Source organism: Podarcis melisellensis (genome assembly GCF_964234715.1).
Source record: "Podarcis melisellensis genome assembly, chromosome: Z".
Taxonomy (NCBI): domain Eukaryota; kingdom Metazoa; phylum Chordata; class Lepidosauria; order Squamata; family Lacertidae; genus Podarcis; species Podarcis melisellensis.
In genome coordinates, this window is record NC_138547.1 from 25,501,528 (window position 1) to 25,520,717 (window position 19,190).

Here is a 19,190-nt window from a genome sequence, read left to right on the forward strand (position 1 = left end):
CTGTACTGAAAGTGAATCAAGAGCATTAGAAGGGACTAAATTGAGTGGTGTTTTGAGGGTCACTCCAAAGCAGAACATCTGTTGGTCCTTGAAGAAAGAGAAAAACAGGAGAGGTGGCTGCATGCGATTGGCCAGAAACTGTTACCAGGAGAGACCACGTCCTCGCTATTCAAAGCATCATCACACCAATTTAAAAGCTCCTCCAAAAGATTTCTGGGAGCTGTGGTTTGTTAAGGGTGCTGAAATTTGTTAGGTGACTCTCCTATTCCCCTTACAGAACTACAGTTCTCAGAGTAGTTTAATAACTACTCTTCACATGGAACCCTAGGAACGGTAGCACTGCGAGAGGGAATTGGAGCCCTTAACAAACTGCAGCTCCCAATATTCATTGAGGGAAGCGATATCAAAGTGCTTTAAAAATATATGGTGCAATTGCAACCAGAGAGAGCAAGGCTGTGCATATGCACACATTTAAAGCACATGACTTCCACCAAAGAATGTTGGAAACTCTAGTTTGTTAAGAGTGCTGGTAATTGTAGCTTTGTGAAGGGTAAACTACAGTTCCCAGAATTCTTTGGGAGAAGACATGTGCATAAAATATATGGTGGGTTCACAGTTCAAGCTTAAGAGAGAAGGCTCAAGAAAATAAGAGGAAGAGTCGTAGATGGAAAAGGAAAGAGTTGAAAAAAGCAGCTGGTCTAGAAGGTTCCAGAAGACCTCACTCTGTAAATTAACTCTGTTCTTCAACTACTGGCTGGGCTGGAAAGTGAGAGAAATAAACCCCCTTTTTAAATTCAGGATTGTAGACATAAGCAACCCCCACATTCCTTAGAAAGTATACCCAGTTTTTAAACAGGGAACAACATACAGAGTTACAACATGTTGCCTTTCAACAATTTATCATGCTCTGGTGTTTGGGGTTGTCATATTTCAAAAAGTGAAAATCTGGACAAAAAGTTGTTGAGCCTTTTTTTTTTAACAAAACCTCACAAAAAAATTGCGAGCTACGTTCTTGAGCTATTTTTAAGGATATTTGACAAAACAACAACAACACTTACAACATGGGTTGCCATATGCCAGGGATTTCCTGGATATTTTTACCGGTTTTTGGAAACAAATCCCTTATGTGTCTGGGAAATCCTAGATGTATGGCAGTCCTACTGGTGTTTAAAATTAATTAGATATTAATCCCTGGGATATTATAATAATAATAATAATAATAATAATAATAATAATAATAATAATAATTTTATTTATACCCCGCCCTCCCCAGCCAAGGTTGGGCTCAGGGTGGCTAACAAGCAATAATAAAAACAAGTTGAATGAATACAACTTAAAAACAAGATTAAAATACAACATTAAAATATTGAAACATTAAAATATTAAAATGCAGCCTCATCACAGGAGGAGAAAGGAAAAAGGAAAAGAAAGAGGGGGAGGGAATTAAATTGGCTCCAAGCCAAAGGCCAGGAGGAACAACTCTGTCTTACAGGCCCCGCGGAAAGAAATCAGATCCCGCAGGCCCCTGGTCTCATGAGGCAGAGCGTTCCACCAGGCCGGAGCCAGAGTTGAAAAGGCCCTGGCTCTGGTTGAAGCCAATCTAACTTCCTTAGGGCCCGGGACCACTAGGGTGTTGCTATTTATGGACCTTGAGGCTCTCCGTGGGGCATACTGGGAGAGGCGGTCCCGTAGGTACGAGGGTCCTAGGCCGTGAAGGGCCTATAATTTTTGGTTCTTTTTAAATCTGTCCCTTGGTTGTGTGTCAATCTTACACAAGACTAACCAATCTACTATGAACAAAGTGAAATGGAGGGCCTATTTTTAATGCAAGTTAGTGTGTGTTTTGTTTTTTTTAAAATCAAGACCATAAAAAGATCCCCTGGCCCATCTCCTGCAGCATCCTCTTCTCACAGTGGCCGGCCAGATGCCTGTGGGAAGCCTGAAAATTGGACACCTGCTGTTCCCAGCAACTGATGAAGGTATTATTTTAAACAAATGAATAAGAAAGCTGCTTCCACACTAGTGAGGTAGTGTGCAAAGATGCCCAAACTAGTCAAGTGAACAACATTGAGAATGTCATTTCTTTTTTAATGGCTGGAGCGTTCAAGGGTTCTTTGGAGGTAGTGGGGAACTAGAGTGACCCATCAGTGACCCAAGACTGTCTGCCAAAGCCTGTGGCTGGAACGGAGTTGGAATTTCTTGTTTGTTTAGGCAGAGGCTGCATCTCAGAACAAGCCTGAAGTTACAAAAGATTCAGTGATGGCTGTGTAAAAGAAGCGAAGCTTCCCTCAGGTTGGATATTAACCTCACCTGTGGCAATCACACAAATGCCATCTATTTGAAGCACATGACTTACCTCAATGAATCCTGGGAACTGTAGTTTCTTAAGGGTGCTGGGAATTGTAACTCTGTGAGAGGTAAAGTATAGTGGTCATGATTCTTTGGGGTAGGCCATAAGCTTTTAAATGCATGGTGTGACCTAAGTTACATTCCACCCCCATGACAACTACATTGCCCTAGCACCCATTCTGTTGAACCTTTTTCACCTTAGCACTCATTCCAGCACCCAAAGCTACTCATGCCTAAATATTTAAGTGTCTTGCTGTGTCAACTACAGATGTTTTGTTATCTAAAGCACAAGATGGGGCCTACCCATTTCTGGTTATAAGAGTCAGCACAAGAAGCAATATTTTTTTTAGCTTTTACTTGATGGTTACTATAAACTCATAAATTTATATTGTTTCCCCCCTAATTTTTTAGTATCCAAAATGGAGATTTCTTTTTATATTAACTGGTATGTGTCAGTGCACATACTTGCAGCAATGCATTATCATTATCATATTAGAAGATTATGGGAGGTGTACTCCCTGCTCCTATTTATCCTCATAACCCAGTAAGGCAGAATCATGAAATTGTAGAGCTGGAAGGACCCCTGAGGGTCATCTAGTCCAAACCCTTACAATGCGGGAATCTCAGCTAAAGCATCCATGATAGATGGTCATCCAAACTCTGCTTAAAAACCTCCAAGGAAGGAGAGTCCTCCACCTTCTGAGAGTATCTGTTCCACTTTCTAACAGCTCTTACCATTAGAAGTTCTTCCTGAGTTGAATCCATTGGTTCAGGTCCTACCTTTCGGAGTAGAAAACAAGCTAGCATGCCATCTTCCATGTGAACAGCCCTTGAGGTATTTGAAGTTGGCTTTCATATCTTTAAGACTACTCCTCATTAGACTTGGTTTCCAGACCCTTGATCATCTTGGTTAGGTAGGTTAGGCTGAGGCAGTGACTGTTCCAAGGTCACCTAGTGAGCTTCATGGCTGAGTGGGGATTTGAACCCTGGTCTCACAGGTTCTAATATGTCATGCGAACCACTACACAACACTGCCTGTCACCCAGCTGTTTTGCCTGACACATAAATCTCCAGTAGCTATTATGAAGCAGGTCTCCAAATGAACTCCCAGAGTTCTGAACTCTGAAGAGAACCACCAAAACACCTAGGTTGGCATTGCATGGTAAACACATTCTGAGCATTTTAAACAGGGCTCTGCAGTCTTTTGGCTAGCCTCAGTGGTCAATACAAAAATATGTAGTTGCCAGGCCCATGCCCCTTTCACAAAAGTTGGGGTCTTGCCTCCAACCATCTGCTGTATCTTTAAAAAAGAGGTGGGGACATGTGGCCCTCCAGGTGTTCTTGGTCTACAACTCCCATCAGCCCCAGGCAACGTAGCCAGTGATCAAGGACGGTGGGAGTTAAGAGTCCCAATAACATTTGGAGGGCCCCAGGTTTCCCATATAGATAAGCTACAATCTTCTCCCCTCTGCAGTTCCAAGCTTGCACCAATCTTCAGAGACTCTTCTCCATGTTCCCTTACCAAATAATTTGAGGCTGGGGGTTACTAAGAAAAAGGCATTTAGCAATGGTGACAACACTGGTTTTCAAATGCCCTCCCCAAGAAGCTAGCTCGGCACCAATGCTGTGGCTTTTTAGGCATCAGGTGAAGTGCTTTACATTTCCCCAGGCTTTTTAAGTGTTTTTAGACCTTGGGAACCACTGGCTTGAACGCAGGTGGTGCTGTGGGTTAAACCACAGAGCCCAGGGCTTGCAGATCAGAAGATCGACGGTTTGAATCCTCATGACGGGGTGAGCTCCCATTGCTTGGTCCCTGCTCCTGCCAACCTAGCAATTCAAAAGCACGTGTGCTGCTCTGGTTCGCCAGAAGCTGCTTAGTCATGCTGGCCACATGACCCGGAAGCTGTATGTCGGCTCCCTCAGCCAGTTAAGCGAGATGAGCACCGAAACCTCAGAGTTGTTCGCCACTGGGCCTAATGACTAGACCTTGGGAACCAATGGCTTGATTCTGTTGCTCTTTTAGCTTGTGCCTGATGTTATGCTCCATGTAGCATTTTCTATACACTATGGCTTTGAAAAATTATGGCACACCACCCAGAGAACTTGTTAATGGGTTGTAAAAAAGTACTGTGAATTAATCAAAATTTTAAAATGCTGCAGAATCCACGTAACTCAGGGCTTTTTAAATTCTCATAGAAACATACATCAATTTATAGATCAGCCAACTTCATTTCACGTAGCAATTAGGCGAATTGTCACTTGCAACTTTATCTGGATACCTGCAAGGGATAAGAAAACCTGTCCCCAGCAGAAAAGAATGTTGTGTAAGAACCCTGTTAGCATTCCAAGAGGTTCAGGAGAGGAGTCACAAGGATGGATTCAGATTAGGGCAAGTCAGTAATTGCAAGAAATTTCTAGAAAAGTTGCAGATTTGCTGGCAGCTATACTACTGACTCTTCCTTGAATTATTAATTTCACTTCCACAGTGCAATGCTTATTTTCCCCCCAGCAAAATATCTCAACATAGTGATGTGTTTATGATACTCATTGGATGTGCACAAGCACTGCTTTAGTAATTTTACTTAAAATTTGATAGTTTTCAGAACCCGATGTAGTTAGGTGGGATATGTTAATCAAGGCTGCAACCCTAAATAAACTGAATTCCATTGAATCAATAAGAACTCATTCCTGCGTAAACACCTCTACAATGGTGCTGCAAAGCTGGGACTGTATCCCGTTTACTTGCAAGCAAGAACTTGGTTTGCACAAAAAGCTATACAGTATTTGTCATTTCCAAGATATGGCAAACATAATTTAAAGAGATCGCAGGAGTGCCAACTAGCCACCCAGGCTCCCTCATGCACTTTTAAGTTTAACCAAATTTCAAAATTATACCCATTTTGCAGAGACATCGGTGAGTTCTTTAACTGGGCCTCTCCCTACAGTACATGTATAAAGCTCCAAAAATATTCAATAGTCAAAATCTGAACTATTTTTGACCATTAGTTAATTTAATCATGCAACATCAGAGCATGGTTGATGAACTTAAAAAATAACAACAGTAGCACATTCATAATTATGCTATACCATATCTTCAAAAGACAAACAGATGCCAGTTTGCCACCAAGTTCTATCATCACTATCCAATCAATCACAGTATGCTTATAGTTACAAACTACTATGGGCCCTTTCATATAATGTAAGAATGTGAATGATTTTACAGTAACTATCATCCCTGGTTTTATAACCACAAGACCAAACACACATTTGTAGCATAATGTGAAGAACCTGAGAAATCTTCAAAGGAATAACTAATCTGATTTAGCTAAGAGCACATTACAGTATATATTGGCCAACAGGAATATGAGATAAACATCAGCAATGTTTGTTCTTTCCATGTAAAAAATGGATAGAGGAAGGTTGCAAGATAAACATCTGGCCCACATTATTATTATTCTAATACAGCTACAAATTAATTCAGGACACCAAAGGTGATTTCAAAATATACACAAAATGCAATAACGCATTCTAGTCCACCATCATTTTTATTATTTTTATTATATTTATTATCATAAAAGGTAAAAGGACCCCTGACCATTAGGTCCAGTCATGACTGACTCTGAGGTTGCAGCGCTCATCTCACTTTACTGGCCGAGTGAGCCGGCATACAGCTTCCGGGTCATGTGGCCAGCATGATTAAGCAGCTTTTGGCGAACCAGAGCAGCGCATGGAAACACAAGTTATCTTCCCGCCGGTGCAGTGCCTATTTATCTACTTGCACTTTGACGTGCTGTCGAACTGCTAGGTTGGCAGGAGCAGGGACCGAGCAACGGGAGCTCATCCCATCGTGGGGATTCAAACCGCCAACCTTCTGATTGACAAGTCCTAGGCTCTGTGGTTTAACCCACAGCGCCACCCGCGTCACTTTTTTATTATCTTTTATAATTATACAATTTTTTATAATTATTTTTTATTTTTATTATCATAGTGGACAGTATATTTAGATTTTTATATTTACATATTTCTTTAAAAGGGAGGTGTTATTAGTCAACTGAAAATAACATTTGAGGATGTTATTTTGGCCATCTTGCCACTACTATCCATCTTTTCTGGCTCTGAAGAAAATCTCAGGAAGATATAAAAATTACACAGTCTTTCTCCCCCTTCACAAAATGTGCAACACAGAGAACTCTTTTCTTCCAAATGGCAGCTTTTCAAAGAGTTTGCTGCTTTCAGTAACAGTGGAAATAATTTTGTTATTAGGAGAGGAGCCTTCAGGCAAGATGATGCTTTTACGGTTTCTCTTTTCCACTCCCATCAAGAAAGTAGGCAGAGGAACAGAGCCAGAGAGCAGAGCCCTATGCCTTGCATAGGCAGGGGCAGCATGCAGAAGGTCCCAGATTCAAATTTCAGGTAGCACTTGGAAAGACATACAGTGGTACCTCGGGTTAAGTACTTAATTCGTTCCAGAGGTCCGTTCTTAACCTGAAACTATTCTTAACATGAAGCACCACTTTAGCTAATGGGGCCTCCTGCTGCTGCCGTGCCACCGGAGCACGATTTCTGTTCTCATCCTGAAGCAAAGTTCTTAACCCGAGGTAATATTTCTGGGTTAGCGGAGTCTGTAACCTGAAGCGTATGTAACCCGAGGTACCACTGTACTTCTGTCCAAGACCAGGAAAAGCCACTAGTGAGCTAGACGGATCAACACTCTAGCTCAGTTGGAAAAGCTCTTCCTAACCTGGTACCAAGAGACAATTTGTGCAAGATTTTTGATATAACATAAGGTATACATTTTAGCCCCACCGACTGAGGAAGTGAACCACCATGTGCTGGAAAGCCTGGGCTCAAGTCCTACCTCTGCCCCAAACTCAAGTGTGCAACCTTGGGCCCTATGTTTCGGCTTCAGCATTCCCCATCTGTAAAATGGGCATTAACAGCAAACCTGAGCACCGCATGTTGCAACTCAGTGCCGGCTGCTGGGGACCTGGTGGGGCAGCCAAGAGTGGAGCCAGAGGTGGTACCCATTGGTTTTCTCCCCATCCTCCTCCCTCACCAAAGATTCTGTGGATGCTTAAGCAGTGCTTCAGTAAAAAAAAATTACCGCCTCCCCGACCCTCATGGCTGCAAATGAAAGAATACTATATAAAAAGCAAGAAGTGGTGTGGCATTAAATAGGTATTAAAATCATATTTTGCTCTAAGCATCACACATACATACTTGTTCTAACATATTTCCAAAACCCAGTAGGACACAACGCACTCCCTCAACTTGGTTAGCAGAAGCATCCTCTGGAAAGACAAGTGGGAAGCCTAAGCCGCTGCTCTTCAGGAGTGTCTCACACCCTGAGGCCCCGGGGAAAGAGAGATGATCCTCTCCACATCTAGACAGCGGGCTTCCGATGGAAGCGCTCAGGAGTTCTGAGTGAAGCTGAACTAATTTCTTCTTTGTGCTAAAACCTCACAAATGGAGCTAAACACACAGCAGCATGGGGGGGGGGTGTTCCTCTGCATGGAGTCCCACCAATTCACTTTCACATACGTTAATTTAAAAGGGGGTCGGCGGGAAAGGAGGGCAGCCACAAACCAACCTCAAGGGAGCTAGACAAAACTATACATGTCTTTGTTTGATATAGACATTCCCCGTGAAGAGGGCGAGAGCTACGGTGGAAGAGGAAGGGGCGAGATAAGAAAACCACGCTGCAGCCACCTGAAGGAGAGGCACTGGAGCCGGAAGGGAAACAGCCGCAGCCCCCCTACCCTAATCAGCTCCTTGGATATTCTCCCCCCAAAAAACAAATATGTTCTATAATAATAATGATGATGATAAGTTCGTGCTCCACTCTCAACAGGTTTTTAAGCGGCTGCAAATAAAAAGTTTGGGCCATCTGCTGGAAAAGCAACGTAAGGCTCAGCTAATTAGTGAAAGAAATTCAGGAGTTGCCTTGAAGGCAACGTGGGTCCCCGCTCGCCCTCCCCATTTTCCGCGGCCGGGAAATGAGGCAGGGGAGAGAGAGATAAGAGTCCCCCCCCCCGCACACGGGGATTACGAAGGTAGCGCACAGGGTCATTCCCAAGGTTCCCCCCCACCCACCCGCTCGCTCATCCGGCCTCTGAAACACATGGCCATTTCCAAAGCAACAACAATCAAGGTCGCCCTATTTTGAAACCGAGGCTTTTTACATTAAAAAAAAAGACCTACAGCGGAGTGCCCACGCCAAGGACTTCATTTACCAAGGACTATAAATACGAGGCGATTTCTCCTTCGGGAGCTCACACAGCCACAGGCAAACCAACCTGAGGCTGCTTCTCCCACTCCGCCACCCTCTTCCCGCGGCTCCCGCTCGCCTTCTTCCCCCGGAGGAGAGCAGCTCGGAGCACCCACCGCAGCTCCGGCGTCCTGGCTCCAGAGACCCAGCAGCAGCAAGAGCACCAGCAGCGGCGGCGGCGTTGGCGGCAGCAGGCAGTTGGCCCTCGGGCTCCGCTTCATTCTCCTCCTCCTCTTCCCTTCCTCAGCAGTCTCGCAGGCTCCCGGGCTGGTCCTTCGGAGCTGACATGGTCTTCGCAAAAAAAGGGGGGGGAAAGGAAGGAAGGGAAAGAAGGTGGTGGGGGTAGAGGGGGAGAGAAGGTTGGGCTGGGTTGGGCTAAGGCGAGCCGAGGCGAGCGGTGCGCCCGCCCGCTTGTCCTGTCCCCTCCCCCTCGGTCTCTGCAAACCCGCTCGCCTTTCTGTGCAGACTTGTCCGCGCTCCAAAAAAAAAAGTAAAAAAAAAAAAGTGTGGGGAAAATGAAAAGAAAAGCCGCTCTCCCGGGACTACTTTGTCCCCAAAAAAAGGCACTCTGGGATTCATCCGCCGCACTCCTTGGCTGGTTGAGGAAGCCTCCCAGCGAATGGCCGTGATGGTTATGATTAAGGGGCTGTTCTTGAAATAGGTGTTGTGTGACGGTTTATTTCTTTTCTTTTTTTCAGGCTCAGAGTCATTCCAGGTAAGCCACCATGAAATAAAAAGTTCAGGTTTTCAAGAGCATTAACGTTCTTTTTCTCTCTCTCCCTCTCACACACGCAGGGTTCGTGTTCCAACTAATTTTTACTCAGATGGGTCCCACTGAAACGTACGGATTTGTGTTAGTCGTTTCTGTGTGTTGCAGTGGTTCTCCTCTGTATAAAAAGCAGCATCAGATACAACCCGCAGAGTTGTTTGTGTGTGTTTTTGATTGATACTTGATTGGCAGAAGCGGCAAGGTGTGTTTAAACCCCAAATCTGAAAGGGTATCTTTGTGCGCAACCCCCCCCCCTCCTCCCGAGGCGGCGGCAGGTGGGAAGGTGCTCTGGAAAAGAAAAGGGGGGAATAGGTAAGAAAATTGGGTAGGGGGCGGGATTCAGATCAGACCCTTTTGGGAAGTTCTCAGACTTAACCACCACAAGTGTCCTGTGGACACTTAACTGAGAGTAAGCATCTCTTGAGAGACTTACGCTCAATCCTAACCATACTGATCCTATTGAATTCAATGAGGCTTACTCCCAGGTAGACTTGGTTAGGGCCTCAGTCAACATGCTTAGGGGCGGGCCCATGGCTGCATCCTTACTGGGGATCAAGTAAGCTTTCTGATGCACCCTTGTGATCGGTCTGCTGCTTTCGGCATCCCTTGGCTGCCTATGGAAAGCGGAAAGTGAGTAGTTCTGTATGGACCGTTTAGGATTACAGCCTAGTCCCATTGAACTAACTGAGGCTTACTATTTGCGCGGTAAACTTGCGCAGGGTTGCGCTGTAAGTCTTTGAAACTGAATTGAGAAAGAAAAAATAGGGAGATAAATTTTTGATTGCATTTAACTCCCCAAGATACAATCAGGTTCCAAACCCATGCAAACGTGCAGAACAACTTCAGTGAAAAAAATTCTCAGGAGAATCACAGGTATGAGATACCTCAGAACCTCCAGTGGGTTTGATAAGAGTTCAGAGTTGGACTTCTGTGTCACACATGTTTGATTCGGTTTCGTTCCCTAGCTGAGATGCGTGCATGTAATTGTGCGATCCTATGCAATTGCACTCGAAGCACGGGGTGCTAATTTCAATGGAACTATTAGTGTGCTTCCCTGAGAGTAGTAAATTGCCGCGCAATCCTAACCATGTCTACTCAGAAGTAAGTTCTATTGAATTAAGTGGGGCTTACTCGCAGGTCAGTGGTGTTTGGATTGCAACCTAAGCCACACGGAATTAAGTGAGCCTTGCGTCCATGTGAACGTGAATAGGAGTTAATTGTTTTCTTTAGAAAATAAAATAAAATAAGCAAATGTGAGGGTATGGTCTCCGCTGCGCGCGCGGGCGCATTGTTGGTTACCTACATTTGGTCTGGGATCACCCGAGTGCTCTGGTTATCTCAGACCAAAAGCAGGTGCCCAGCACAATTTCGGAATGATGAACATAGCACAGAAACGGAAGATCAGCGAATCCAAGTTTATTCATTTATCCTTTTTTTCTGACTTTGGGGGAAAGAAAGGATGGGGGAGGAGAGGGAGAGAGTTTGATGCGGATCTGCGGCTGCCTACTTGGCTGATTGACAGTCGTGGGCCCGCCCCCTAGCCGTCTCCATTCCTCGCCCGACGCCGCGCTGCCGCGGCCGTTTTGCTGGGGAATTCTCGCTTGCGCGGTCTTTGATCAGGATTCGTGCACCTTACGCGGGTAATGTTTTTCCCCGGAGGCGGGACCAAGATCTTCCCGTAGCCTAACTGATCGGTAGCAGCACGGTCGGCCCTTCCTGCCCACTCCCCCCCAAAATCCCAAACTTTGTTGTCATGCTGTCTTAACCTGGCTGCCTTCTTTCCCACAGACCGGGGGGCCGGGCGCCGTGAGCAACCCGAGGAACTGAGTTCTCCAGCGGGAGCGAAGCAGTTTCTTTGCCGGCCACGCTGCACCATGCGCGCTGGGTGAGTTTCTGGGGAAGGGCGGCCGGTGGGGTGATGCTACCTTGACTTTAATCAAATGTAACTTGGTGGAGTCTCTGTTACAACTTTAATTAATTTTTGGTCCTTTACCCCGTGCAGGCTGGTTGCGTTCCTTGTTGCTTTCTGCCTGACTCCAGATTCTGCGAATGGGGTAAGTGTTCCCAGACAATCTCAAAACACATTCTAATCCTGTGCATTTATTTTCCTGAGTCAGAATACACACAACATTGGGGCCTCCTCTCAGGTAAAAATGTGTCCAGTTGATACTTAATGTGAACTGGGTGCACAATTACCACAGAGTAAGCTCTGTTAAACTTGATGCAATTTAGTTCCAAGTAAAATGTTTGTTGGCTGTATGGCCTAATTCGGGGAAATAATGCATACTCAGTGTCTACTCCAGAGTAGGGTGCTGGATGATAACATCAGTGTCCATGATGCTGTAAATGAACTAGTAGAAATGGTAGTGAGACTTATTCTTGTATGGGATGGCAGCATGATGGTTGCACTTCATTTAAACCCCCTGCTGCATTTTCTGTAATAACGGGGGGGGGGGGGTGCTTTGTATGTGGATTGTGGAGTTTGGGCCTGGAACATGAGGGTCTGTGGATGCCAAAACACAGGGACACTACATGCAGCAAATGTCCTATGCATCTTTTGTATATTTACTCAAAAGCAAGCCCTGCTGATTTAAGTAAGACTTGATTCCCAAGTAAGCATTGTAGAGAACTGCAACCCCTTGCTGGTGTCTATTTTTTACTTGTGGTACTTAAAGTAAAACTTCTCTGTCCTTGAACACATGTGCTATATATAAAATTGCAAAGTTAGGAAGCCACGTGCTGGGATGATAAATAAAACCAATTAGTTTTTGAGCCCTTCATCACATTTTCTTCTTTCCTCTGGGGTGGTCTTCAGAACTCTTCGAAAGTTTGGGTTTATGCATCTATGGTGGGGCTTGTAAGAACATGAGCCAAAGTCATGGGCAAGGTAGACCGCATTTACCACCCATTTAGGTTTGGAAGCAGTTACTGCTTCTAAAGAGAATGGGATGAGGATGCTTAAGCCTCCTTTTCTCTCTATTCTAGACTGCACTCTGTGCAAGCTCAGAAGCACTCTTTTGCCAAGGGGCTGGGCTGACTTTCCTGCTGAACTATGGCTCCTTGCTTTCTAAAGTTAGCCCTTATAAACTGTCCCTTTACGGGTGGTGCACTGTACAGCTATAAGCAGGGGGCTATAGGGGGCCATGTGATGAAAACTGGATTTAGGGCTCCTGTCAAAGAGAGGCTGTGTACACACAATACATTTAAAGCACATGGCCTGCCCCAAAGAATCCTAGAATCTGTGTTTTTTAAGGGTGCAGGGAACTGTGGTCATATGAGGGGGAAACAACAGTTCCCATGACTCATTGGGGCAAGTCATGTGCCTTAGATGTGAGGTGTTCTGTGTAGGCTTAGGTCCATAGGAGCAGGCCTGTTGGCAGCTTTATGCTGAGCACAAGTTCTAGAGTTCAGGGACAGGACTTCTTAAAGCCTCTGAGAAGCATGAGAGCTAAATGTCTTCTTTAGATTCCCTTTCATACGCTTAGAGTCATAGAATCATAGACTCCTAGCGTTGGAAGGAATTCCAAAGGTCATTCAATCCAACGACTTGCAATGCGGTTAGAATGTATAGTTTGTCAATGTTTATATGACTTGGTTCATTGTGGGGCCTGGGGACATTTCTGGTGCTATACTGTGGCTCAAATTAAGCCCTCTTTGTGTTATGCAACATATGCAGAACATACAATATCTACACTGGACTGGGGAAATATGCTTTGTGATGCCACAGGTCTTTTTGTTGTATATGTCAAATTAGTTTGCTTTGTAAGGGCAGTAATTCCAGACTGTGCTCATCTGAAACATAGGTTTTTGTACCACTACCTGCTGTTGGTTGAATATTGTTTTTGAATATGAATATAAAGTGCTTCTTATTTGTCTAAATGCCCCTTCACAAAAGTTCCCATATAGCAAAAGCCCTTGTTTTACAAATGCTTTTGTTAGTGCTGCAGTGCTTAATTTTGTTAGATTCATTAACACTTTCTTGGTTGAGTTAAAAAAAGGTGACATGGGTGTTTGCGAGGGGAGGGGAGTCCTCCCATGAGTCATAATCTCCAGATACTCAGCTTTCATTAAAGAGCAAGAGAAAGAAAGTTTATAGCACTGTAGAACCTAAGATGATAAAAGGTTTCCAGGTAATTAGGCAGCAGATTGAAAACAATATATGTGCCTTTTAGTACAAGTACTGATTAAAATCACACCATTCTCACTGGGGGGGGGGGCAGATACAAAAGAAGACAGGGCTCCAGAGAGAATTTAGTAGGTGTAGAACAGTGTTTCCCTGACTTGGGTCTCCTGCTGTTTTTGGACTTCAGTTCCCTTCATCCCTGACCACTAGTCCTGCTAGCTAGGGATTATGGGAGTTGTAGTCCAAAAGCAGCTGGAGACCCATGTTTCAGAAACACTGGTGTAGAACATCTATCAAAGGTGCCTAGCTTCTTTTGCATCTGGCTACCCTTACTTTAAAAGTGGGGTCTTCCCATATCTCATGGCCAGGAAAGCATAACTCTTAAGAGGATGCTTGTGATATGGTGCCTGTACATGATTTATCTAGAACAAAGTAGGTTTTTTTTTAATTCTTCAGAGCTATTGTTGTTTAGTTACATACAAGTTTTAAACTATGTAGAAATATTTTGTTGGACTAACAGGTGTATAAATTTTGTTAAAGTAAGAAAAAACACAACATACTTTCAACTGGAAAAAAGTAACTGTGATTCCAAGCTTTAATGACCTACCCTTACAGCTAAGGGTGTAAACCAGGGGTTCACAAAACAGTGTTTAACATACTCATCCAGGTGGCCCATGGTATTGCTATGGATTCGTGGTTGAAGATGGAAGAAGGCACATCTGTTCGTTCAACTATATTGATATTTAGTTGTCCTTTTTATTCCCTCGTTGTGTTTTATATTAAAACACAACAGGGGCAATAAAAAGACAGTTAAAAATCATCCAGCATCTGACAGAGTACATTCATATTTATGCAACAGGAAGAAGAATCCTTATGTGTTCCACCATGACACTCAGCAAAAATCAAGTAGTCTGTAGAGAAATATGTTGGGGAACCCCTTCTGTAATCCTAACTCTACTTATCTGGTAGTGAGCCCCATTGAATTTACGATTATATGCATGCTTAGGATTGCACTATAAATGTTGGGTGTTTCGTAGGACTGGGGTGAAAAAGCCAAGTAGCCAAACTCTCTAGTTGTGTATCAAGGTTCACACTGTTAAGTTATGCAGATGACACTCTTCAATTAACATTGTTCAGTAGCTCTTGTGTTTCCATCCCCTGTTTGCTGCAAAATAAGTTGGGCCAGACCAGTGATTTCCCCAAAGGGTAGTTTCTAAATGACCAAAATGTGTCAAATTACTTAACTTGGATCAGTATTGTACCTGGGATAATTGGGTCGGCTCCTTAATTTGCAGAAAAACTGATCCACCTGTCAGTCTTGCCAGCTGTTTTGGGTTTAACCAGTTGCAACTCACTTGCAGGTTACAGGGCTTTAGGGTAATGGTGCTAGACTGTGAGCATTGGCATATTTCTATCCCTGCCCATACACTGAAAGCCTTAACTGTTCTTTCCAGGAAGTAAATCTCAGTAAAAAGAGCCCTGCGGGGTCAGGCCAATGGCCCATCTAGTCTAGCATCCTATTCTCACAGTGGCCAACCAGACAGATGCCTGTGAGAAACCCACAAGCTGGAGCCAAGTACATGAGACCAGTTTCCAGCAACTGGTATTCAGAAGTATTACTGATGCTCTGTGGAGGCAGAGCATAGCAATCATGGCTAATAGCCACTGATTGCAATGCAGCTTGTTCCTGAGTGAGTTCATTTTGACTGGAACAAATAAAGTACTGTGGCTTATTTCTCCTACTATATTATTTTTGTTTTCAAGCATAGCCAAACTAACTGGCATTCTGTATTCAAGTCAGTAATTTCTGAAGAGCAGTTTGAACCTGTGTTAAAGGCACGTGAGTCATCTTGTGGGGCTGCTCTGTTTTGGTTTTTCCTCATTTGGCAATTCTTAGCTGTGACACTAGCCCTAATTCAGCACACTTGTAGCTTCATGGTGATTCAAATGTAATAGGGAAAGATGGCAAAGCTCCTGTTGTACTTTCCTGTTATATTTTTCATCACTATGTGATGAAAAATCTGTTGAAAGTGATAGATAGATGAATAGATGTGCTACTGAGTCATTGATCCATGTATCAGAGGAGTGGCCAGCATTGTGCCTCCACATCTTTTTTAGACTCCCATCAGCCCCTACCAGCATTGCCGGTGGTCAGGGATGATGGGAGTTGTACAGTGGTGCCTCGCAAGACGAAATTAATCCGTTCCGTGAGGCTCTTTGTCTAGCGGTTTTTTCGTCTTGCGAAGCAAGCCCATTGACAGCTTAGCGGATTAGCGCTACAGCTGTCAAGCGGCTTCCAGCGATCAGCTGTTAAGCGGCTTATCAGCGGAACAGCTGATAAGCGGCTTAGCAGCTTAAGAAAAGGGCGAAAAAAGTGAAAAAAACCCGCGGGGGGGATGCAAGATTTTTTTCGTCTTGTGAAGCAACCCCATAGGGGAATTCGTTTTACGAAGCGCCTCCAAAACGGAAAACCCTTTCGTCTAGCGGGTTTTTCGTCTTGCGAGGCGTTCGTCTTGCGGGGCACCACTGTAGTCCAACAAATATGAAGTAGGCATTATCTAGCCCACTATTGTTCCCTTGGATTGGCACTGGATCTCCAAGATTACTGTTGGGTGCAGTCATTTTCATTCAGGCTGAGAAAGCTCAGGCCCAGAGGCCAAATGTGACCCTCCATGCCTTTCTTTGAATTTGCTATAGGCCACACTGCTCTGCGCCTCAAGCATTATTAGTAGTACCTCTGGTTACAAACTTAATTCGTTCTGGAGATCCATTCTTAACCTGAGGTACCACTTTAGCCGGCGCACGATTTCTGTTCTCATCCTGAGGTAAAGTTCTTAACCCGAGGTGGTACTACTGGGTTAGCGGAGATGTAATCCAAAGTGTTTGTAACCCGAGGTACCGCTGTATTATCTTTGCTAGCTTGGAATGTTTCCTTAAACTCTGATAAGTCTTTTTTGCTTGCATGGATGGAGTGTGCAAGTGTGTATGTGGAAACTCTCCTATTGGACAAAGGTAAAATTTACATTTGGTGCTCCACCTGCTTTTGGCCCACGGAAAGCGAATGTGGCCCTTGGGCTAAGAAAAATTCCCCACTCCTGTTTTAACTGGAGATGGTGAGCGTTAATCATGGGACAGTATGTGTACAAAGTATGAAGCTTGTCCTTATTGTGTGTTTTTTATTTCCTCGGGCCTCATAGCGGTACCTTCTTCCCCTAGTCCTTGTGGTTTGCTATAATGGACCAGACCAGGTCTAAAGCAGCTTTTGGTTGGGTCAGTTTAATACCTAAAGGAGAAAATATGAATATGTTGTTAAAAGAAAGAACTTTGCAGAATCGTGGGGCATAGCTGAGTGAAAGAGGGAGCCTAGCTTTTCTGTACCACATGCACACCCTTGAAAATGCTTATTTTTTTTGAAAAGAAGTAGATACTGTTAAAAATGGCTACAAAAAGACAAATCCTTGCATGGATGGGAAAAGAGGTTGTATCTCAATGGCAGAACATAGTTGCATACAAAATGCCTCGGGCTCAGTTGCTGGAATTAGAGAAAGGCCATAGCTCAAGAATTATCTGCTTTGTATGCAGAATGTCCAGCATCTTCAGGCAGGGCTGGGTTAGACTCCTGTCTGAAACCCGGGAGACTTGCTGCTAGTCTCTGTTAGCAGTACAGAGTTACAATGGACTGGCCTAAAACATTTCTCTACCTGAGCTGGAGGATAATATGGTTTCCAACCACCACACCCATTATTTGTACAAAGCTAAGTGGAGCAGCAGTTGAATCTTGCTATGATAGGGCAGTGTCCTCTACTGAATCTCAGAGCAGCTGGCTAGCTCTAGTGACAACAAGGCATGGCATGTGGCATACACAACCCTTCCTTCCCATACCTCATTGCCACCTCTCAGCATCTGCAGCATGAGCAATCTGTTTCGCTATGTCTAATGGTAGGGCCTGTACCAATGCCTGATTTGTTGGTGTGGCGTAAGTTAAACTGAGACCAAAGCATCCATTTGTGGCTCTGGGTATAGAGCAAGTATGGAATGATTTGTTATTTTCATGCTCGAACTATACCAGAGCTGCATCATGTGTGATAAGCTTCATTCACAAATGCCAGTTCCGCAAAGGAAGACTGCATGAGTGCTATGCATGCCTGTTGCATGAGTATGTTGTGAGCATACCTGTGATCCACCTTTGAGCTGTGTGCACTCCAGGGTATGCGTAGTCTGGAAGCAGTTTATGCAGCAATCTCACTGAAGCTAAACACATCTGGATCTGGGTCTAGGCAGAGACCCTGCTTGGAGCCTTTATAGACCAAAACCGCTCTCCTCCAGACCTTTCTGTCTAGCCTATAGAACTTTCCTAGGCTGCCATCGCTGGCTTTGCTTCACATTGAATGTTTCTTCCTGGCTAGAATGTGTTCCTGAACTCTGAGAATGCCTCTTGCTTGCAAGTAGAAAAACTAACCTCTTTGCATTCATTGGCCCACCCACTTTTGACTCTGAATGCCTGCAATAAATAGAGTAGATAGATATTTAAATGGTTCTTGGACTCATCTATTCAAGCCATCAAGTTCAAGCCATCTACAGTAGGTGTCAGTGGTACTAAAATAGGTTGCTCAAAGGCATTTGTGTATATTGGAACCCTGCCATTAGATTAGGCAAATGCTGATAACTTCTGAACTGTTAGTTGCAGCTTCCTGATTTAAAACCCTTGTATTTTATAATTATTATTTGCTTAGACAAATTGAACAGTACCAAATTTTAAGGATTTGGCAGGAGATCATTATAAGATGGAGGAAGGAGCAGGATTAAGGAGTTCATTGACCTTAGTTAAAAGCAAATAGGCACTGAGCTGTATGCAAGTTGGTTACAGGGAAAGAGACATTCAACAAAACTTCAACAAAACTTAACAATAGTTTGTTGTGGTTTTTTTGCAGGGGAGGGGAGCATGTGTGTGAGGGTTTTCTTGGCTAGAGAAAAAGAGGTGCAGTACAATTAGGTCTTGTGCAGGGTTATGTTCCACCTCTGTGTGACTGTCCTTACCTTATGGAGCTGGCACACCATGCTGTTCTTACCCCACCCTAAGCAAGGCAGAGAAGTGTCAATAGTGCATGAGAGCATCCCAGAGCCCAGTAAGCAAGACAGAAAGCTTGAAAACTCTTCCTGCACTAGGGAAAAAAACCCTGTGCAAAAGGAGCTTTTAAGCTCTCTGCCTTGCGTGCAATTAATTCTCACAGGCCTTTTAATGAAATGTGATCCTTTTCCCATGGAATATTTTGGATGAGAACTAGTGGCCCTCCAGATGTTGCTGGACTCCCAACACCCATCAACCCCAGCCAACACAAATGAAGTTGTGGTCCAGGAACATCTGGAGGGAATATAAGATATCTCTCTGTTTTAGGCTGTGGTTATGTGGTGTTGGTATGACTTTAATTGGGATGGGAATAGGTGATAATTCAGGTTCTGTGACCCTGAGCTATATTAGTGTTACCTACATGATTCATGGAAACATGAGATATAAATATTATTTTAGAAGGAATCACATGGGGTTGTCTGTACATAGGAAGAAGCTTTGTACACAGACCATTGGTCCGATCAATTTGGTACTGTCTACACTAACTGGAGGTGGTTCTCCAGGGTTTCAGACAGGGTACATTCCCAGCCCTTAAGATACTTCCAGCGATTGA

The 19,190-nt window shown here is 44.2% G+C and overlaps 2 protein-coding genes and 1 long non-coding RNA gene across 9 annotated transcripts in view; 2 read left to right on the forward strand and 1 right to left on the reverse strand.

Annotated features, from left to right (window-relative positions):
• COL4A5 (collagen type IV alpha 5 chain) overlaps positions 1-8,971 on the reverse strand; it is a 131,532-nt gene extending 122,561 nt beyond the window's left edge. For all 4 annotated transcript variants that reach the window (XM_081897308.1, XM_081897307.1, XM_081897305.1 and 1 more), the window contains exon 1: positions 8,734-8,971. In XM_081897308.1, the coding sequence (XP_081753434.1) occupies positions 8,734-8,838 (105 nt within the window). In that variant the 5' untranslated portion in view covers positions 8,839-8,971. The remainder of the gene's footprint in view (positions 1-8,733) is intronic.
• LOC309362075 lies at positions 403-8,362 on the forward strand. Of its 2 annotated transcripts, XR_014164774.1 has the most exons (4): positions 403-725; positions 1,864-1,979; positions 3,824-3,994; positions 7,985-8,362. It is a non-coding gene; the product is annotated as an uncharacterized lncRNA (long non-coding RNA). The 2 variants fall into 2 exon arrangements; XR_014164775.1 differs by lacking the exon at positions 403-725 and having other exon boundaries at positions 1,255-1,979.
• A 203-nt stretch (positions 8,972-9,174) lies between the features above and the next one.
• Positions 9,175-19,190, forward strand: part of COL4A6 (collagen type IV alpha 6 chain) — a 184,616-nt gene continuing 174,600 nt past the window's right edge. For 2 of the 3 annotated variants that reach the window (XM_081897302.1, XM_081897304.1), the window contains exons 1-3: positions 10,901-11,026; positions 11,175-11,271; positions 11,389-11,440. In XM_081897302.1, the coding sequence (XP_081753428.1) occupies positions 11,261-11,271; positions 11,389-11,440 (63 nt within the window). In that variant the 5' untranslated portion in view covers positions 10,901-11,026; positions 11,175-11,260. Of the gene's footprint in view, positions 9,333-10,900; positions 11,027-11,174; positions 11,272-11,388; positions 11,441-19,190 lie in introns of those variants that run through there. The other variant, XM_081897303.1, reaches the window with a different exon arrangement.